At 40.9% G+C, this 21,920-nt stretch overlaps 1 protein-coding gene across 1 annotated transcript; it reads left to right on the forward strand.

Moving 5' to 3' along the window:
* Positions 1-4,990: 4,990 nt before the first annotated feature.
* Positions 4,991-19,230, forward strand: dars2 (aspartyl-tRNA synthetase 2, mitochondrial). Its single transcript, XM_061731069.1, has 17 exons — positions 4,991-5,481; positions 6,620-6,719; positions 9,862-9,928; positions 10,092-10,193; positions 11,566-11,661; positions 11,748-11,871; positions 11,974-12,020; positions 12,107-12,213; positions 12,453-12,522; positions 13,568-13,747; positions 14,658-14,765; positions 14,963-15,025; positions 15,293-15,445; positions 15,569-15,787; positions 16,603-16,713; positions 16,831-16,906; positions 18,653-19,230. The coding sequence occupies exons 1-17, from the start codon at positions 5,214-5,216 to the stop codon at positions 18,844-18,846; spliced, it is 2,085 nt and encodes a 694-aa protein (XP_061587053.1). The 5' UTR covers positions 4,991-5,213; the 3' UTR covers positions 18,847-19,230.
* The last annotated feature ends 2,690 nt before the right edge of the window (positions 19,231-21,920 follow it).

Genomic DNA, 21,920 nt, shown 5'->3' on the forward strand with positions numbered 1-21,920 from the left:
TTCAGAGGATTGGTTGTTTTTACACGTTTAGCACATTAGCGCCCTCTTTTGTGTTTTTGCCAAATAGATCTTAAAGCAACATTTCAGACTTGTACAGGACTGTCTCAGAAAATTATAATATTGTGATTTTCTGTAATGCAATTACAAAAACAAAAATGTCATACATTCTGGATTCATTACAAATCAACTGAAATATTGCAAGCCTTTTATTATTTTAATATTGCTGATCATGGCTTACAGCTTAAGAAAACTCAAATATCCTATCTCAAAAAGTGTGAATATTCTGGGAATCTTAATCTTAAACTGTAAACCATAATCAGCAATATTAAACTAATAAAAGCTTGCAATATTTCAGTTGCTTTGTAATGAATCCAGAATGTATGACATTTTAGTTTTTTTAATTGCATTACAGAAAATAAAAAGCTTTATCATAATATTCTAATTTTCTGAGACAGTCCTGTATGTATAAAAGTCTGTCATCATATCCACACCCATATTTATATAGATGCGGGTGTCTGTGTGTGTAACCTGTGTGAACTGTAGTATGCTTGTGTCTGTGTGTCTGTGTGTGTGTGTGTGGGGGGGGGGGGGCATTAATAAGTTGTGTTTTTATAATGTTTTATGTAAAGCACTTTGTGTTGCATTTTATACATGCATGAAAATTGCTATACAATAAAGATTAATTTGATTTGATTAGATGGAGACTGGAGAACCTCCTGGACGGAGCAGAGGAACCGAGGTCGTTTCCCCTTTTTTTCTGCCTTTTTTCTGTGCTTTTTATTATTTTACCTCTTTTCTTATCATTTTATTTCATTTTATTTGTTATTTACTGTTTAATTGTGTCTTGCTGCTTTTAATGTTGATGTAAAGCACTTTGAAATACCTTGTGTTGAATTGTACTATACAAATAAACTTGCCTTTCTGTATGTGCAAGTGTATAAAGATCACTGCACCTACAGGCATATCCCTGGAGAGGACCTGGGTGCACACAGAGATCACAGTCTGCACCGTATATATATATATATATATATATATATATATATATATATATATATATATATATATATATATATATATATATATATATATATATATATATATATATATATATATATATATATATATATATATATATATATATATATATATATATATATATATATATATATACAGAGGGTTGCAAAAGTATTCACCCCCCTTGAACTTTGTGACCTTTTGCCACATTTCAGGCTTCAAACATAAAGATATAAAACTGTAATTTTTTGTGAAGAATCAACATCAAATGGGACACAATCATGAAGTGGAACGAAATGTATTGGAAATTTCAAACTTTTTTAACAAATAAAAAACTGAAAAATTGGGTGTGCAAAATTATTCACCCCCTTTACTTTCAGTGCAGTAAACTCTGTCCAGAAGTTCAGTGAGGATCTCTGAATGATCCAGTGTTGACCTAAATGACTAATGATGATAAATGGAATCCACCAGTGTGTAAACATGTCTCCGTATAAATGCACCTGCACTGTGATCGTCTCAGAGGTCCGTTTAAAGCGCAGAGAGCATCATGAAGAACAAGGAACACACCAGGCAGGTCCGAGATACTGTTGTGGAGAAGTTTAAAGCTGGATTTGGATACAAAAAGATTTCCCAAGCTTTAAACATCCCAAGGAGCACTGTGAAAGTGATAATATTGAAATGGAAGGAGTATCAGACCACTGCAAATCTACCAAGACCTGGTCGTCCCTCTACACTTTCAGCTCATACAAGGAGAAGACTGATCAGAGATGCAGCCAAGAGGCCCATGATCACTCTGGATGAACTGCAGAGCTCTACAGCTGAGGTGGGAGACTCTGTCCATACGACAACAACCAGTCGTATACTGCACAATTCTGGCCTTTATGGAAGAGTGGCAAGAAGACAGCCATTTCTTAAAGATATCCATATAAAGTGTTGTTTAAAGTTTGCCACAAGCCACCGGGGAGACACAAACATGTGGAAGAAGCTGCTCTGGTCAGATCAGACCAAAATCAAACTTTTTGGCAACAATGCAAGACGTTATGTTTGGCGTAAAAGCAACACGGCTCATCACCCTCAACACACCATCCCCACTGTCAAACATGGTGGTGGCAGCATCATGGTTTGGGCCTGCTTTTCTTCAGCAGGGACAGGGAAGATGGTTAAAATTAATGGGAAGATGGATGGAGCCAAATACAGGACCATTCTTGAAGAAAACCTGATGGAGGCTGCAAAAGACCTGAGACTGGGACGGAGATTTGTCTTCCAATAAGACAATGATCCAAAATATAAAGCAAAATCTACAATGGAATGGTTCACAAAAAAAACATATCCACATGTTAGAATGGCCAAGTCAAAGTCCAGACCTGAATCAAATGGAGAATTTGTGGAAAGAACTGAAAACTGCTGTTCACAAATGCTCTCCATCCAACCTCACTGAGCTCCAGCTGTTTTGCAAGGAGGAATGGGCAAAAATTTCAGTCTCTCGATGTGCAAAACTGGTAGAGACAAACCCCAAGAGACTTACAGCTGTAATCGCAGCAAAAGGTGGTGCTACAAAGTATTAACTTAAGGGGGATGAATAATTTTGCACGCCCAATTTTTCAGTTTTTTATTTGTTAAAAAAGTTTGAAATATCCAATACATTTCGTTCCACTTCATGATTGTGTCCCACTTGATGTTGATTCTTCACAAAAAATTACAGTTTTATATCTTTATGTTTGAAGCCTGAAATGTGGAAAAAGGTCACAAAGTTCAAGGGGGGTGAATACTTTTGCAACCCTCTGTATATATATATATATATATATATATATATATAAAGCCTTTATATATATATATCTATGGTCTGCACGACCACAGTCTGCAGCAAGGTGCATTTGGGTTCCTGCCACCTTACAAGTCCGAACTAGTCGATTACCGATGTCGGGGAATCAAACTACTATCAATAGACCCAAGGGGAGGAGAGTTTGTGGTCTCTGCTTTAATCAATTACCTACTTTGTCATAAATATTCAAATACAGTCCAGGTACCAGGTGCCCCTGATGGTGATTTTTTTCTTCTTTCTTATGGGTGACAACATAAACTGAGCCAAAGTTTGTAGTCTGTCACCTTTAACTGTGGGAATGTGAGGAAACATGTGACTGTGTGAGGAAATGTGGCCCAACACTGATGTGGACCATGCAGGACAGTGTTTGAGGACCAGGGTTGATCACTGGTATTAACTACTTATTCATTGTTCTGTTTTGTTTTTTCAGTATCTTACCTACAGTGTCAAAGGTTGCAGAGAAATTGCTAGCTGAGCAAATCACCTGCCATCTGAATACTAGTTCATTTGCCCTGCACCCAATGCACTTTGGCTTCAGAGCCAATTATTCAACTGAGACAGCCAACTGTTTTTTCACAGAAAACATCAAATCTCTATTGGATAAAGGTGGTGTTGTCGGAGTTGTGTTTCTTGACCTCAAGAAGGCATTCAACACTGTTAATCATAGAATTCTCAGTCTAAGTTGTCTAGCTTCAACTTTTCTTCGAATGCACTAGAATGGATTGAATTATATTTGTTGAATCGATCTCAGCATGTCCGAGTACAGAATCATCAATCAGCTGCCCTCCATCTGTCTACAGGTATCCCACAAGGATCTATCCTGGGCCCATTGCTATTTACATTATATATCACTGATCTTCCAAATGTATGTCCTGACACCAATATCCAAATGTATGCGGATGACACTGTAATTTATGTACATGGAAGAAGCATGACACAAGTTGCCGATGAACTTACAAACTCCATAGTTCATGTAACAGCATGGTTAAAGCAATGCTGTTTGCAACTAAATGTGTCTAAAACAGTATGTATGTTTTTCATCAAGACAAACGGTTCTATTGTAGAGCCTGATGTCTTTGTTTCAGGGGAGAAGTTACAGGTTGTATTGCTGATTGATTCAAAACTTTCTTTCAAGGCTCAGGTGAAAAAGGTCTGTAACCGGGTCAAGTTCAATCTTTCAAATTTCAGGTTCATTCGAGATTACTGTACATGTCAACAGAGGCAGCTAAGATGTATATGCATTCTATGGTCATTTCCCACATCACTTACTGCTTAACAACCTGGTCGCAGGCTAGCACCACTACTCTAAAACCATTACAGTCTTTGTATAAACGAACACTGAAAATCCTTGATAAGAAATCAGTAAATTTTCATCATTGTCCAATACTAAAAAAATAGAACTTGTTGAGTTTGGGAAAATATGATTAAATATGTAGATGTTTGTCTTATGCACAAGATTATATACGGCCTGACTTCTCCTCCACTCAGACACTTTGTCAACATTAGAACGACTGCTGATCGGTTCACAAGAGGTGCAGCAAGAGGGGATTGTATTATTCCACTCAGAAAAAGTGCTTTCAGCCAGTCAGCATTCTCTGTTAAAGCTGCACTAGAATGGATACATCCCTGCAACTATCAGAGAACTGGACACATACAGTTTATTTAGAGCTCATTTAAAGAAATGGTTGATTAATACTCAGCTCTGTCAGCACTAAAACTTAATTGCACCTCTATGTCCTTCTGTACTTTTCTGTACTTTCTGTACCTTTCTGTACTTTTTCTGTATTCTTACATCTGTCCAGGGACTACAGATGAAAAATAGCCTCCTGGCTAACTCTGGCACATTTACAGCAATGTTTTATTGATGTGCATTGCCCCTGTCAAATAAACTAATAATAATAATAAAAATGTAATGTTTCATTTTTTTTTTTTTTTTACATTTCAGCATTTGTTTTGTCATCTTTTTACAGACTTTTTGTCCTTTATAAACTCACTTGCCCTGTTATTCCCTTTAAATCGACCAGGTCTGTGATCAACTACTTTAGTCCTAAACTCCTACGTCATATCCGCCTGCGGGGCGCGGATCTCCACGTGGGTGGATGAAGCTGAATGGGTGGATTAAAGGCAGAAAAGCGCATCCACATGAGCGGAGAGCCGCGAAGGAGGAGGGACGGGACCAGGAGCCGGTTTCCTGACAGCGGGGTCGGACTGACTCCTGACATAAGTCCTCTCCACTTCAATAATGCTCTCACTACATCCAGAAAGCCCATTTAGCGGGGTTTAGTCATTGGGAGGCGATTTCTCTGTAAGTCAATCACGACGGCCGTGATTCGGACGGCCGTGAATGCATCCTGCAGGGTTGTGTTTCACATGAGACATGGCGACAAACAGCAGACTCCTGCTGAGGAGGATCCTCGGTGGGGCCAGAGCCCACGCTGCCTGGTACCAGTGGTACCAGAGGTCCCCGGTGGTCTCCAGTGAAGGACGACAGCTGTGGAGAGTTCATGCGGGACACCTGAGCTGTTCAGGCAGACTCCACGAGCATGTATCTGCATCTGCATCTGTATCTACATCTGCACCTGCACCTGCACCTGCATCTGAATCTGTATCTACATCTACATCTGCACCTGCATCTGCCTCCACAGGTACACAGCATTGAGTGGGTGACAACTACGCTTTTAAGACTGTATACTCAGTCTTTGATTGTAGTTTTTGCATGAACTACTCCAACTGTCACCTGTGTGATCTGTGTGACACACAATTATATGTATCTGTTACTGCCAATCATTTGAGCCCAGTCAATGACCTCATTCAATGCATTACAGATATCAAGTATTGGATGGCAACAAACTTTTTACAGCTAAATGAAGAAAAAGCAGAGATTCTTTTAATTGGTCCAAGTGCTCTGAGGCAACATATTTTCTCTCTATTAATTCCTCTGTCAGTAAAACCGTGTGAGATTGTCAAAAACCTGGGTGTTATTTTAGATGCTGATCTTAACTTCCAGAAACACATAGTTAATGTCTCCAGGACTGCATTCTATCACCTCAGAAATATATCTAAAGTAAGATGCTTTCTCAATCAGACTCTGAAAAACTGGTTCATGCCTTTATCTCCAGTAGATTATTGCAATGCACTTTTTGCAGGACTAACAAAGCAAGTGTTGCATAAACTCCAGCTTATTCAAAATGCTGCAGCCAGAATTCTAACAAAAACCAAGAGGTTTGAACACATCACTCCTGTTTTATCCTTTCTTCACTGGCTCCCTGTTAAATAAAGAGTAGATTTTAAAGTACTTCTTATTGTCTTTAAATCTATGAATGGCTTAGCTCCCTCCTACATGGTTGACATGCTGACTGAATAAATACCGGACAGATCCCTTAGATCATCAAATAAGAGTCTTCTAATCATTCCTAGAGTCCACACTAGATCTGCTCATGGTGCTTTCAGTCACTACCACACTCTCTGGAATTCCTTCCCACAGGAACTAAGGTCTGCTCCTACAGTGCCCACTTTCAAAAGCAGACTAAAAACTTACCTTTTTGCACAGGCGTTTGCCTAAACTCATGGTTGGCTGGGTGATCGCACTTTTGTTAAAATGGAATTATGGTTGTTATTATTGTTTTTTCTCTTGTCATACTCGTTATCTATTTCTGTTATTGTAAACTTGTAATTTTGTTTATTTGTTTGTTTATGTATTTTTGAGCACATTGAGTCCATGCTTGTAATGTGAAATGTGCTTTATAAATAAAATTGACTTGACTTGATCTGTGTTGTGTTCAGGTCCCAGCAGCCGGTCACTCAGGAGTCACACCTGCGGGGAGCTGAGAGCATCACACGTGGGAGAGAAGGTCACTCTGTGTGGCTGGGTTCAGTACCTCAGGTAGTATTTTCTTCCAGCTGTCAGTAAAGAGATGAACGTTAATCGATCCATTTTGGAGCTCACTGCCTTCAACAGGATCTGCTAGTTTTGCCAGGGGTTAGATTGAATTAGAGAAAAAGATAAACTGTAGCAGATTTTAAGATTCAGTGGCCGGGTTTCCCAGATCCAACCTCTCTTAAGGATTTAAGAGAGGTTCAAAGAAGGTTTGAACTAAGAGAGAATCCTAAGATACGGGTGTTTCCCAGATGACTTCTTAACACCGTCCTTTAGTTTCGCTCTTTCAGACGCTCTTTGGAGCAGCTGTACGGTTCTGAAACCAAATGAATCGATGCCAGGCAAATCGATCACCGATCACTATCAGCGCATTTTCACACGCAGCACTGCTACCTAACGCACTAATTCACTGCTGCCTGTGCGTTATAATAAAAAATTAAGATGATAAATATAATTCAATGACCCTTTTTCATCCAAACGGTGTGTTACTCCGTTATTTCTGGCTACAGTGAGGCTTTTTTTCCCCACACACGGAGACCGGGAGTAAACGGGGTGGGCGTGTGTGTGCGTTCAAAAACATGAGCCAAGAGAAGGCGAGTTTCGCAAATCGCAACGTGGAATTACAGCAAACCCTGGTTTTTCGCAGGGGTTATGTTCCAAAAAGAACCCGTGATAAGTGAAATTCTTTTTACAATTATAGAGGGCTTCAGATTGCAGAGATCATCCCCGCCTCGCACGTATTCCTCCTCTTCTGAATGATGCTGCATCCCGACTCGCGCTGTATATAGCGCGAGTCGGCAGGTGGGTTTTTTCAAGAGAAGAAAATAGTTATGGGTCGTTGTCTTCGCTCTTTTTTCTTCTGGGCAAAAAGATTCTTTAATATAAACCGACACCATTGATTATATTTGAGACTGTATGAACGATTCATCAAAGGATCTCGTTCTTCAGCTGCTGCTTCCCTGTCATCACATAGGGGCTCGGGCTCGGGCACGGCGCAGGTGTCCCGGCTGCCTGACAGCCCGGTCCGACAGCACGTCCAGGGGACTGAAGTGCTGACGCACGAATGCGTTCATATAAACAGTTCTGCTTCGCGCACGGTGACGCGGTTGATTTGCAGCGAGAATATGCTGTATAGCAGCCAAATTATCAAATAAATGATATTCATGATGATCGTTTTATTTGTGGCCATAAAGCATATACAGGCCAGTATCGGTCAACACACAACGTTTACCTGTATATGAGTTATCCGTGTGCAGCTAAACGTGTCCTGACAGTCGTGGGTGTGGACGTCAGCGAGGGCGTGTCCACTGACACCAGGACAGAACAAGTGCAGCTACCTGAGCTCGACTTCAAACACGTGCTTTAATCAGGGATCACATGCTCACAATAACAACACTAACATGTGTATTCTATACTGTCATTCTATACTGACATTGGCCCGGTTTCCCAGATCAGTTAAGTAGCTCTTAACAGCGAAAGACTTCTTTCAAACCTTCTTAAGGAGCCTGTGAAAGAAAATTGCGTTTCCCAGAGTCGCTCTTAGCTTAAGAATCTCTTTCATTAAGAAGGAAATGAAAGATGCTGCTGACCCAGTCTTTACAACCATCTTAGTGAACAAAGACTCACAGATCCAGATCCGTCAGGCAAATCAATGTCACACCAAGCAATGAGATATTAAAACAATGCACCCCGCACAAATTTTTATCTATTTTATACTTTAGATTTATATTGTTTAGCATTCATTGGTGACAGCAAAGGGGGAAAAAAAGAAAAATAAGGAATAACAAGTGTGTTCCTGTATATGCTTTATGCATTACGCACAAATAAGATGATCATCATGAATATCATTTATTTGATAATTTGGCTGCTATACAGTATGTTCTCGCTGCAAATCAACCGCGATAATAACCAATGGTAGCATGTCGGTTTATAAGAATCTTTTTGACAGAAGAAAAAAGAGCGAAGACAACGACCCATAACTATTTTCTTCTCTTGAAAAAACACCTGCACCGCGGCTTTAGAAGAAAAAGACGCTACAGAGTCGGGATGCGGCGGCATCAGAAGAGCAGGGAAATATGTGTGAGGCGGGGCTGATCTCTGCAATTTGAAGCCATCTATAATTGTAAAAAGAATTTCACTTATCACGGGTTCTTTTTGGAACATAACCCCTGCGAAAAACCAGGGATTGCTGTAATTCCACGTTGCGAAACTCGCCTTCTCTCGGCTCTTGACCATCATGTTTTTGAACGCACACACACTACGTTTCCTCCAGTCTCCGCGTGGGGGGAAAAAAGCTTCACTGTAGCCAGAAATAACGGAGAAACGCACCGTTTGGTAGCGGTAATTGCGTGACTGAATTTAAACAGTAATGCGTTAGAGTATTAGTTACCGCAAAACTAACAGCGTTACTGTAACCCGTTACTAAATAACGTTAGTCCCAACACTGGTCTCCACACCCGCTGTGTCTCCAAACATCCGCAAATACAACGTTGATAAATGAAATAGTGAAAACGGTCAAGCAGCTAAATAAACTTCAGAATATTTTTTTGAGGTGAAGGATTCTGTTTTACTAGTCAGGAGGATACAACGTGGTCCTATATGCTGAATGATCATTAAGTTAATTTCTCCTTTCGTCCATCTTTCACATTTAATAAAAACAATAGGCTACATTTCCTCATTATTCTCTTACCAAGACTACTTCTTATTTAGTTGCAGCCCTTTTTTCATCATGAAAAAGGGTCATTGAGTTATATTTATCATCTTCATTTTTCATTGTAACGCACAGGCAGCAGGGAATTAGTGCGTTAGGTAGCAGTGCTGCGTGTGAAAATGTGCTGAAAGTGATCGGTGATCGATTTGCCTGGCATCGATTGATTTGGTTTCAGAACCGGACAGCTCCTCCAAAGAACTTCTGAAAGAGCGAAACTAAAGGACGGTGTTAAGAAGTCATCTGGGAAACACCCGTATCTTAGGGTTCTCTCTTAGTTGAAACCTTCTTTGAACCTCTCTTAAATCCTTAAGAGAGGTTGGATCTGGGAAACCCGGCCAATATTAATTAGATAAATGTACTGACACTCTGTTTGTACACATTAACTGCACACAACACATCCATAATGTTTATTTAACTGTTTGTTTCTGCTTCCAACAGACAGGATCTGTTTGTCATCCTGCGAGATTTCAGCGGCTTGGCTCAAGTCCTGATTCCTCAAGAAGAAGTAAGAAAGATGACAAGTACAACGAGCTATTTAGCAGTCATGCGTTGGTAGTGGACGGCTTTGTACAGAGGAGTTTAATATACTACTTTCCAAACAAGAAGAATTATGTGAAGTTTTAAAAATTGTCTGATCAATTTAACGTATTACTCTGTTCTGTTTTTAGTCTGCGAGCAATTTAAAAGCAGTTCTGTGCGACCTCACCGTGGAGTCGGTCATCAAGGTTACAGGAACAGTCCAGAAACGACCGGCAGGGCAGGAGAACAAGGTTTGTGGGTTCCCTCCATCCATCCACCTGCTAACTTTTACCTGTCTAGGTTTGGGTTTGGGTTACGGAGACAGCGGTCTTAGCAGAGAGGTTCTGGACCTCCCTCTCTCTTGGCACTGCGGCCAACCTTTCTGGGGGGACACCTGGGTGTTCCCAGACCAGGAGACTTCAGCATGGAGATCCCAGGACCAAATCATCAGCAGAGTTGAAGTCCTGACACCACTGAAGTGGAAACCCTCTGCTCCTTGGTTGGGCCACAGATCCTGTCAATAAAGGTTCTGAACAAAATTGGTTAAATAGAGTAGTGCTGGGCGGTATGACCAAAAATTTATATCACGGTATTTTTCAAAATTATATTGGTTTCACGGTATATCAGTATTTTTTTTTTCATGCACAACTGGCTGTTAACCACATTTTATAATGATTTGGAAAGGAATTGCTGCAGTAAATTGGCTTAGAATGACCTATTTTACTGTCAAATCAAATCAAATAAATTTGATTTAGGCATGCTTTTCAAAGAAAAAAATCTTTTACAAAATTACAAGGTAGAAAATATTTATTGAACATAAAAAACTGAACATTTTTTAATTTCCCAGCATTATGTTGTTTTGGTTCCACCTCCTGGTGAATGTTAGGTAAAATTCTTATGTGGTTACTTTTTGGTTGTCCAACGATTTATGTTTGTGGTGCACAACAGTTACGGGAGCGGCCAGTCTATTTCCTTATATTACAACGCCGCTATTAATTGTTCGTTTTTTTCCCACTTATTCCACCAAACACCGAAAGTGTTTTTTTGCCATTTTCGGTGGAACAATTTCGGTTACCGAACAATCGGTGCATCACTACTGCTAAACAGTCCCCTCACAAACAGTGTCCAGCGGCGCTACGTTCCACTGCGTGGCGCGGCGGAACGTAGCGCTGCGCGGCGTTCCCAACGTTGTGTACGCTACTGTACATATTCACCGGTATTACGGTATATGAAAAATTCATATCATAAGAAAAATAAACACCGGTATTCGGTATGAACCGGTATACCGCCCAGCACTAACATAGAGCAGCCCTGAGTCCTTCTACTACCTGGAACAAAACCAGCTGGCGATGGGTACCAACTAATTCCCCGTCTCTAACTTTGAAGATAGCCTGTTAGTCTGTCCAGGAGTCAGTTTTCACAGATGACCCTAGACCCTGAAACCCTAATCATTAAACCAGGTGGGATCCCTTTTAATCCCTGTATCAATAAACAATCCAACCACGCTAGTGTCCCGTGATACAGAACTGTATGAAAAACATCCTGAAACACTGTGTGGTCAACGTGGGTAATATTTGAAGCAGTCATTCCTCATCAAAGAGCATTGTTTGGTTTGACAAACAGGGGATGCCGACAGGAGAGGTGGAGGTGCTGGCTGAGAGGGTGGAGGTGTTCAACGTGTGCCGGAAGCTGCCTTTCGAGATGAAGGATTTTGTGAAAGTAAGTGACGACACTTGCTCACATTGATGACATGCGTCATTTATTAATCCGAATGAAAATGAAGAGTGTTTATTGTGATTGTGCAGAAGTCGGAGTCTCTACGGATGCAGTATCGCTACCTGGATCTCAGGTCGTCACAGATGCAGAAGAACCTCCGGCTGAGGTCTCAGCTGGTGATGAAGATGAGGGAATACCTCTGTAACGTCCACGGTACGGCAGTGATGTTCACTTCTTCTGCTTGCTTAGTGTTTTCTTAAACCAGGTCCATCCCCCTCCCACCTCTCTTATGTTTGAATATTCTCTGATTTGTAGGTTTTGTGGACGTGGAAACGCCCACTTTGTTCAAAAGGACACCAGGGGTGAGATGAAGAAGACCTTCACTCTTAAACACGGGGGTGTCAGGTCTCTCAGTGAACCTAAGTGTGTGTGTGTTTGTGTGTTTCAGGGGGCCAAAGAGTTTGTGGTTCCCTCCAGGGAGCCGGGCCTGTTCTACTCTCTGCCCCAGAGTCCGCAGCAGTTCAAACAGCTGCTCATGGTGGCCGGTGTGGACAGGTGGGTGCAGGACGTGCGTCTCTCCAGCTCATGTTTTCTGTGATGGAGAACTCTGTGAAACGGACCCAACGGAAGTTATTACTTGTCAATAAACTGCATTAGCCTGCCCTGTACGTTATTCTGATTCCTGTGTATTTGGGCGGTAAACTGAACCTGTAGATGTTGTAAAATGTCTTCCAGTTGCAGATTGTGTTTCACGTAGATGTAAACTATGTATTTTTTTTTTTTTGTCTTTAAAGGTACTTCCAGATGGCCCGGTGCTACAGAGATGAAGGATCTAAACCTGACAGGCAGCCTGAGTTCACACAGGTGAGGTGGGAGATTGATGGGGAAAAAAAACATCTCCTCTTTCTCGACACATGTGTTAAATCTGTAATTACAAAAACAGTTTTTAACCCCACTCTGCCAACCGTCTTATAACAAAATCACTTATTGAGGGATTTTACATAGGCCTGTGTTGAAAAAATCGATTTCCCAATTCTAAATCGATTCTCATATTAATTCCTAAAAATCGATTCATATGTCTAAAGATCGATTTTTCTTTTTTCTTTTATTTATTTATGTATTTTTTTTTTCATCATTACATTACAACTTTTGGTTATTTTTTTGTTTATCCCCAAAAAAGGAGTGTTTTGTTGGACACGAGAATAACTGGTACCATGTTTTTGCCTTTAAATATGTTTAAAGGTATGAAAACATTAAAGTGTTAGGTTATAATTGCATAAATTGTCTATATTTCAATACTTTATATACTGTCTTGGGGTTACATTTGCAAAAAATGCTAAAAACCAAATGCTCAAAAATTAAAAACCAAAATAAACAGAAAATGGAACAAATAAAAACGGAATGTGGGAAAAATTAAAACAGATTTCATCCGTCTCTGTTTGCTGCCCTGGATCTGTTTGGTAATTCTGACCCACATGATGTTTCTGAAAGCAGTTCTATCAGCATTCTGGGAGGTGATTGGTCCTTACACCATCATTAGCTGCCAATACTTGCTGTTGAATCTCAATATAATACTAGTGGTAATATTTTTCATAACTACAGTCATATAATTCATGCAACAACTCAAAAAACTGTTTTAATAACACTGACCTAAATCAATATCGGAATCGAATCAAATCTTGATAATCGATTCTGAATCTTAAGAATCGGAATCGAATCGATTCTTGACATTTGAATCGATCCCCAGCCCTAATTTTACATCTATTTGTGGTCATCACATCTCTGGTTCACTAGAAGATGCCCGGATCAGTTAGTTACTTTTGTCCCATCTTCACTCCTGGTCCTTGGTTAAAGAGCTGTGATCAGCGATTGGTTCTCCCAGACTGAACCCTCTCCCCGTCTCCCCCAGGTGGACATAGAGATGTCTTTCGTGGACCAGGCAGGGATCCTGTCCCTGGTGGAGGGCTTGCTGCAGCACTCCTGGCCCGAGGAGAACGCTCCCATCCAAGCTCCTTTCCACACTATGACGTACGAAGAAGCCATGAGGGACTACGGTGTGGACAAACCTGACACCAGGTTCAGTATGAAGGTGGGTGCTGGATCACAGGACTGGATCACGTTTGCGTGAGGAAGACGTGAAACCGTTGAAGGTCTGTTGTTACCGTTAGTGTTGTATCTTAAGTACTAGATCAGTGTTTCTCAATCCTGGTCCTCGAGTACCACTGCCCTGCATGTTTTAGATGCTACCCTGCACCAACACACCTGATTCTAATTAAAGGTCCTAATTAGCTTGTCACCAAGGTCTGCACAGTTCTGTTGATGACACAGGTACTTGTATCACGGTGCGCTGAAGCAGGGTAGCATCTAAAACATGCAGGGCAGTGGTACTCGAGGACCAGGATTGAGAAACACTGTACTAGATAGACCAACAATCTAGGAATCAAAAGATGAAGTACAGAGTTGGAAAAGTCCTTCCTTTTTCTTTCCAAATGTGGAACTTCAGCAGAGCAAGAAGCGAATACCCCCCCCACAGTTGAGAAAACAGAGCTGTTTCCACGCAAACAACAATGTAGTTCTAAATGCAAAAATCTGACCCGAAATTGTATTTCGGGTCATTATTTTCTTCTTCTGTGTTTTTTCTCTGGCAGCAGATAGGAACCCTGATGCAACAGCCAGCAGGATGTTGTCATAGCGTCAAAACCTTGTCATAATTCCTCCAGTGCGTTTTAAAATGAAATAAATTGATCCATCTCGCTGTTTTATGGTTTGTTTTCATTCGTGTAAAATTTAGTTTTTATTTTTGTCGTATATTTTTGTAACAACGGTTGCTTCTGTTGCTTTGAAACAAGGTCAGCCGGCCACCGTACGTGGCTGGGGCTAGTTGGGGAAGTAGCTACACTCCAGTAAAAGATATTTAAGAGTTACAGGAGCTAAAATGTAACACATCTCCTGTACTTGTTCTAAAAACTAAAAGTGTTTGTGTTCTTCTGTCTTTCCAGCTCACAGACATCAGCGACCTTTTCTCTTCCACACAAATTGAATTCCTCAGATCGGCTCTCAGCCAACCAGGCGGCTCGATTCAGGCCGTCCGTGTCCCCAGTGGAGCGGTAAGAACAAAACCACTTTCTATGGGAGAAAATGCTGTTTAATGTACATGAAATTTCCAGTTTTGTACGGTGAAAAAAATGTTTAAGGCTGCTGGATACAACAAAGAAATGTATTTAGTTCAGCGAGATCTCTGCTTGGCTGTTCTTGCTTTTGTTTCAAATGATTTTCTCAACCGTTCTTTGTTTGTGTTTGACAGAAACTTTTCACAGGAAAAGACCTAGATGAACTGAAAAAAACGGCCAAAGCTCAGTTTGGACAGGTGGGTTTGTTCCTCTGCTGGTGTTTTTTCTCTTATCTGGAGCTTAATCGGGACTTTTAAATGCTTTGATAGATTTTAAATTAAAATGTTAAGTCTTAGTTAAATCTCAATGTTCTGCTATGCCTAGTTCATTTTGAACCAGTAAGAAGTGGTCAGTGCACAAAATAAATAAAATAATTAATTAAAAAAAGCCTGATGTTACTCAGACAGAGCTATAGAAACCTGACACAGGCTGATTACTGTTTCTCTTTTCCGTCTTGTGTGAAGGAGGTGAGTCTGGTGCTGGTCCGGCCAGACGGGACAGTAAAGTCTCCCCTGAAGAAGCTGCTGTCTGCCTCCGTCACAGACGACCTGCTGAGGACGACTGGAGCCCAAGCAGGAGACCTGCTGCTGCTGGCAGCCGGCTCCCGCCACACCGTGGTACAGGAACACGCTGAGAGCGTTTTAGTGATGGGGGGAGGTGGACATCACAGCAAGGGAAGATGTCAGAGGTGACTATATGTACATTTGTCTCAAGTCGTCCCTCTGCTTTTCCTCTCTTAGCGCCCGTTGCTGGGGAACCTTCGCCTGCAGTGCGCTCAGCTCCTGGAGTCTCACGGCGTTCCCGTCCGGGACCCTTCAGCGTTCCACTTCCTGTGGATTGTGGATTTCCCTCTTTTCTTACCCAAAGAAGGCGAGCCAGCGGAGCTGGAGTCGGCCCATCACCCATTCACCGCTGCGCTGCCCGAGGACACTCACTTGCTCTACACGGAGCCACATAAGGTGCTCGCTTCCAGTCATTCTAGATCAGGGGTCGGCAACCTGCGGCTCCAGAGCCGCATGTGGCTCTTTAGCGCCGCCCTAGTGGCTCCTTGGAGCTTTTACAAAAATGTTTGACCTTTTTTTTTTTTCCCTTTTATTCTCTTTTCTTTCTTCTTCTTTTTTTTCTTTTTTTTTCCTTTTTTCTCTTCTTCCTTTTTCCTTTCTTTTTTAATCTCGACATTTCGACTTTTTTCTCGAAATTTTGACTCTTTTCTCAAAATTTCGCCTTTTTTTCTCAAAATTTCGCCTTTTTTTCTCAAAATTTCGCCTTTTTTCTCGACATTTCGACCTTTTTCTAAAGATTGTACTCCAACATTAATCTTGACATTTTGACTTTTTTCTCTGAATTTTGACTTTTTTCTTGACATTTCGACTTTTTTCTCGACATTTCGACTTTTTTCTCAAGATTGTACTCCAACATTAATCTTGACATTTCGACTTTTTTCTCAAGATTGTACTCCAACATTAATCTTGACATTTCGACTTTTTTCTCAAAATTTTGACTTTTTTCTCGACATTTCGACTTTTTCTCAAAGTGCATAATAATTCCCCCAGTTATAACTAATATAGATACATGCAGCATGTGTTTCCTTCATTCTAAGGCTTATAGAAGACTTTTCATTTTTTGCGGCTCCAGACATATTTGTTTTTTGTGTTTTTGGTCCAATATGGCTCTTTCAACATTTTGGGTTGCCGACCCCTGTTCTAGATTCACGTGTAAGAGATTTGGATTTCTGCTCCGGGAAGTCTCGTGTGACGGTGTGTGTTTTTCTCAGGTACGTGGTCAGCATTATGACCTGGTGTTGAACGGCTGTGAGATTGGAGGAGGCTCCATCCGTATCCACAAGGCCACGGAGCAGCTTCACGTGCTGAAGAACATCCTCAAGGTCGGTGGTCAGAGGGAGTCGGGCCCTTCGCAGTCTGGAAGCCATTAGTGACTCGTCTGTGAATAAAAAGACTAAATGTTGTTCTTCACTGAAAGTGTTCCCACTTTTTTGCTGCAGGAGGATCCGAGTGTCCTCTCACACCTGCTGGAGGCTCTGGACTCGGGAGCTCCACCTCATGGAGGTATCGCTCTGGGTAAGTTCGTCTCTCAGCAGCATCCTGCTCCAGGTGGTCCTGGAGTTAGTTTAGTATTATTATTATTATAATAATGTGTTTTTCAAGAAACCATTTCCCTGTATCAATATAAAAAATAAACCAGCTATTTGTAGTTTTGCGCCGGTGTGACTCCCTGACGTGGTGGTGCTTTGCCTGGTTCAGGATGGCGTGTCTTGCAGAGGAAACATGGGTTTAAGCAGTTGTCACCTGTGACCCCAGCAGAGACCTCCAGGGGTCACAGGGGCATGTGAGAGATCATGGACCTCCAAATAGAAAAGGCTGGACTCTCCGCTTTGGTTTAGCGAGGATTTTCTGTCTCGGGTGGAGGAATTGAACGACCCTGAGGTCTTGTTACAATCAGGGGTAGAAAGGAGCAGGAGATGATCATCTGCACCGATGCCAACCGACCTGAGTGCAGCCACAAAGCAAACTTCTTGATTTACCACTCGGTCCACATTCTGACCCTCGAATATCTTCATGAAGTAGTGAGTAAAAAAGGTTGTGAATACAAGCTAATGAGCTTCCTCATCCCAGAGGATTAGGTTAAGGAGCTCAGAGTGGAGTCGCTGCTGGACCATACAGACCAGTTGAGCTGGTCTGGGAGCTTGGCCGGTACCTGCTGGACAACTTCCAGGAGGACGGATGGATCTTTTCCAGACAGCTTGACTAACTGATTTATATATGAGTGCTGCACCGCTGCCGCTCCTATTAATCTGTGCAATCTGTTTACATATCTTATAATGAGTAACAAATTACAATTTGCAACTTTTAATCGTCCCCTCTGGTAAATGGCTGAAAGGATACTGACTTGGACCGATCTCAGATTTAAGAAACCTTGTTGGGGAAATGCTGCGTTAGCTGAAATGAAATATCAATACATGTAGGAAGGAGGAGGCCAGAGCTGATACGTCTGTAAACGACTAACAAGGACTGTCAGAACAGTGTAGACACTGGTGTGGGGTCAACTGGGGACACTGGTTTCTGCTTTGGTGGGTCCAGGAGCCGCTGTGGGGACTGGCTGGAGGCGGGATACTGAGGAGGGAGTGGGATCATAAACTGGACCACATTACACCGGTCATGAAATCGCTCCACTGGTTTCCAGTGAGTCAAAGGACAGAGTTTAAAATCTTACTGCTGGTCTACAAAGCACTGAATGGTCTTGGACCAAAATACATGCTTGATCTGTTAGTTCCCTATGAAGCTCCCAGACCCCTGAGGTTCATCTGGATCTGGTTTGTTGTGGTTCCCAAGAACCAGAACCAAGCAAGGTGAGGCAGCGTTCAGTTATTCTGCTCCTCACCGGTGGAACAAACTTCCTGTAGACCTGAGGTCTGCTCCAACTGTAGATCCTTTAAATCAGGGCTAAAAACATTATTGTTTACTTTTAAATTAAATACTTACTTGCTGTACTCTACCGCCCTTACTTTTTAACAACTTGTGCTTTTTATTATTTTACCTCTTTTCCTATCATTTTATTTCATTGTATTTGTTATTTACTGTTTAATTGTATCTTGCTGTTTTGAATGTTGATGTAAAGCACTTTGAATTACCTTGTGTTAAATTGTGCTATACAAATAAACTTGCCTTGCCGTGGATCGTGGGCAGTGTTGGGCTGCTACATTTTAGTTATGGAGAAATGTATTTAGGATCAACACCCCCACTTGAAAAATAAAATAAATCCCTTTTAAAAAGGTAAAAACTTGCTATTCTTTCATTCTCCTCCAGGTTTGGATCGGCTGGTCTCCATCATGGTGGGAGCTCCCTCCATCCGGGACGTGATCGCCTTCCCAAAGTCGTTCCGTGGTCATGACCTCATGAGCCGAGCACCGGACTCTGTGTCCGAGGAGGAGCTGAAGCCGTACCACATATCTGTCAGATGGCCCACAGAGCGAGGAGGAGACGGAGGGGGGGAGAAATGAGGAGACATTTTACCAACTCTACCAAAACTATGACTGCTGGGCAGAGCTACGATGACAACAGATGTGCTTTCATGCAGCAGCAGCGTGATGGAGACGCTGCCACCAGGGACGATGAAGCGAAGAGAATTTAAGGAGGAGGAGATGGTGTGGCTGCCCCGTCGTACTTGTTGCTCAAATTAAAGAAACAAAGCAACAACCGAGTGGCAGTCTGAAACACTGACGGCTGTAATAAAGAACAAGATTTTATACCAAGTCTCTGTGGGTGGACTGATCCGTTATTCATCATATTTTATAACATAATGTTTTACAGGAAACGTTTGAGGCCTTGAATCTCTGGTGGTTCTATCGGACGATGTATCTTACGTTTATTTGTGACTTGTTACTTTCTCAATGAGAATAAAGCTCTAGAGGAAAACTATGAATACGCCGTCATTTAAGGATTCCTGACCAACCACCTGGTGTATTAGAGAAGATGTTCAGTCACTGGAGGGAGAATGGTTGGTTCTTGAAAACTCAAAAATCTAAATTTCATACACTAATATGAACATTGTTTTTGTTAAACGTAAAACCTCACCTGCACTCATTGTCCACAAGGGCAATTTACAAATTCCAGCAGTAGACTATCCACAACTAAAGACAAAACTGAAGTAAATTTGGTATACGTAAATAAGTGGCCTGTGAGTGTACAAAGGCCTATTGAGTATTTATTATGAGATATTTGAAGAAAGAACGACCCCTGTATTGTCGGGCATCTTCCACTGAAGCTGATGGTATAAATGCACTCAAGTACAGACAAAAATATATATATTTTTTTTTTATATGAATATAAGATCAGAATTTCACTTAACCTGAAGGAAACTTCCATCCATAAAAAAATAAAATAAATAAATCTGCATTCATAGTAAAAAAAACAAAAGTAATAATGTAGCATCCCTGACTGAATGATGGTTGGCACACTGTTTCTCAGCCAAAAAACGTAGTCAGACTATCAGCATCCACTTGCTTGAGAGCTTCATTCAGTTCGTTTTTAGCTCCAACGAAGTTTGTTCCTTGGTCACATTTTATGTCTCGTACTGCTCCTTATAGCAATGAAACAACGAAGCCCATTTATGAAGGCATCTGTCAACATGTCAACTGGCACTCGGGGACGATGGACGCGTTTACTTCCCTGCCGAAACCACTAGAGGGAAGCATTTACTTTTGCCCGAACTAACTGATCGATTGAATTAATGGCATAAAGACTAATTTACTATGAATACTTTATAAAAAGCTTTTTGTTATTTATTTTAAGTGTTTTTTATACTGCTGTGTTAACAGTTTTTTAACTTATTTTTCTTCTTTCTGCAGTGAAAATTGAATCGTTGGAATATAAATTGGAGGCAATTATGTTATTTAAAAATAGAAGAAGCCACAAATACCTTTACTCCCATAAAATAGCTTGAACTTCAGATGAAGAATCACCATCTTTTGCGATCTAATGTCTTAATTGACTGCTAATGAAAACACTGCTGATTTATTTTGTAACAGAGATTTAGCTGGAAATCACACACAGAGTGGAGATTATGATAACTTCATGTACTATTGGAATTCTGGGGATTATTTTGTAACAACTGTAGAGAGATGGGGAAGAAAAGGTGCAGGTCATTTGTAACTGATAAGTGTCCTCATGAGATTTTTTAATGTCTTTAAAGTGCAACCTTCACAACAAAGCAGTTGCACATAGACTATAAATCATAGATAGATGGATACTTTATTAATCCCGAAGGAAATTTAGGAAATCATGCATATAAATGAAATGGCATGTACCATACTACTATATACTATATATACTACTTATTTAGCAGATAGAAGTAGGTAGAAGCAGATTTCAAACAGATAAATAAATCCTGGTTATTTTCTCTTGGTTCTGTCCCGTTTTAATCAGCAAAGTTCCTGCCGTGGCCCGTGTTAAAAGACACTGTTAGGAAAGGATCTATTTAGGTACAAACATGTACATCATTTACAGTTCAAAATCCTTCTGTACATGTAGTAAATATCTAATCTAACAAAATAAATATCTGCGGCTTGCATATCTTTTTTTTTTTTTAAATAGAGCGGATGTGGCTTGTATGCAGGTGCGGCTTATAGTCCAGAAAATACGGTAGTCATGTCATGAAAGCACCACATATGTGCTCATATATGAACATTTGCATTCATCAAATTTAGCATTTGAGAGGTAGTGGATGTAAACAAGGTGAAAACTGATCTGAAGCAAGCTGAGGTTGCAGTACAAGGGGAGAGTCGGTTTACACGCTGTGTGGAAACTGTACTAAAACCGGTGCTTCAGAATAGGTTTAACTCTTGTCGTAAGTGATACAGTGAGCTGTGACAGCCGTGGCAAAAGTGGTGGATCTGTAACTCAATGTTTCACAGTAAAAATCAAATGTCAATCATAAATAGTTGTGAGGAAATCAAGAAATAGCACTCTGTGATGGAGTGGTGAACCCCAGCCCATAGACGGGTCTGGGATAGTCAGAAACTGAACCCTGTGACCTAAAGTAGGATTAAGCAGGTACTGATAAAGGGATGATGGATAGGTGAAGAAATAGCTCTTAAAATATCTTATCATATGGTGTGTGTTTATTTAAAAAAAAAAAAAAAAAAGATTTGAAAAATAAATGTGAAAGTAAATGATAAAGAGCAAGGCTGCGGTCCATCAGGACCAAAACCTCACGCCACAAAAACAGTTTTTTCCCGTCTGCAGCTGTCCTCATCAACAAGGCCCCGGTCCCCCCTCTCCCCCGTCTACCACTGCCTCCCCATCCCACTCTACCTTACATTAATGTACATATTCCAATCCTGTAACTTTTGTACAGACTCATATCCGGCACTTTAAAAACATCATATTGTACATTTCTGTTTATACATTTTATATATATACTTTTATATATATTTATACATTTTATCTGTCCTAAGTCATCCTAAGTCACTTTTTTTACAGACTCATATCCGGCACTTTAAAACCTCATATTGTACATTTCTGTTTATACATTTTATTTTATCTCTTATATATTTGTTTTTTTTGCAAATTTCCC

Source organism: Cololabis saira, chromosome 10 (assembly GCF_033807715.1).
Source record: "Cololabis saira isolate AMF1-May2022 chromosome 10, fColSai1.1, whole genome shotgun sequence".
Lineage (NCBI taxonomy): Eukaryota > Metazoa > Chordata > Actinopteri > Beloniformes > Belonidae > Cololabis > Cololabis saira.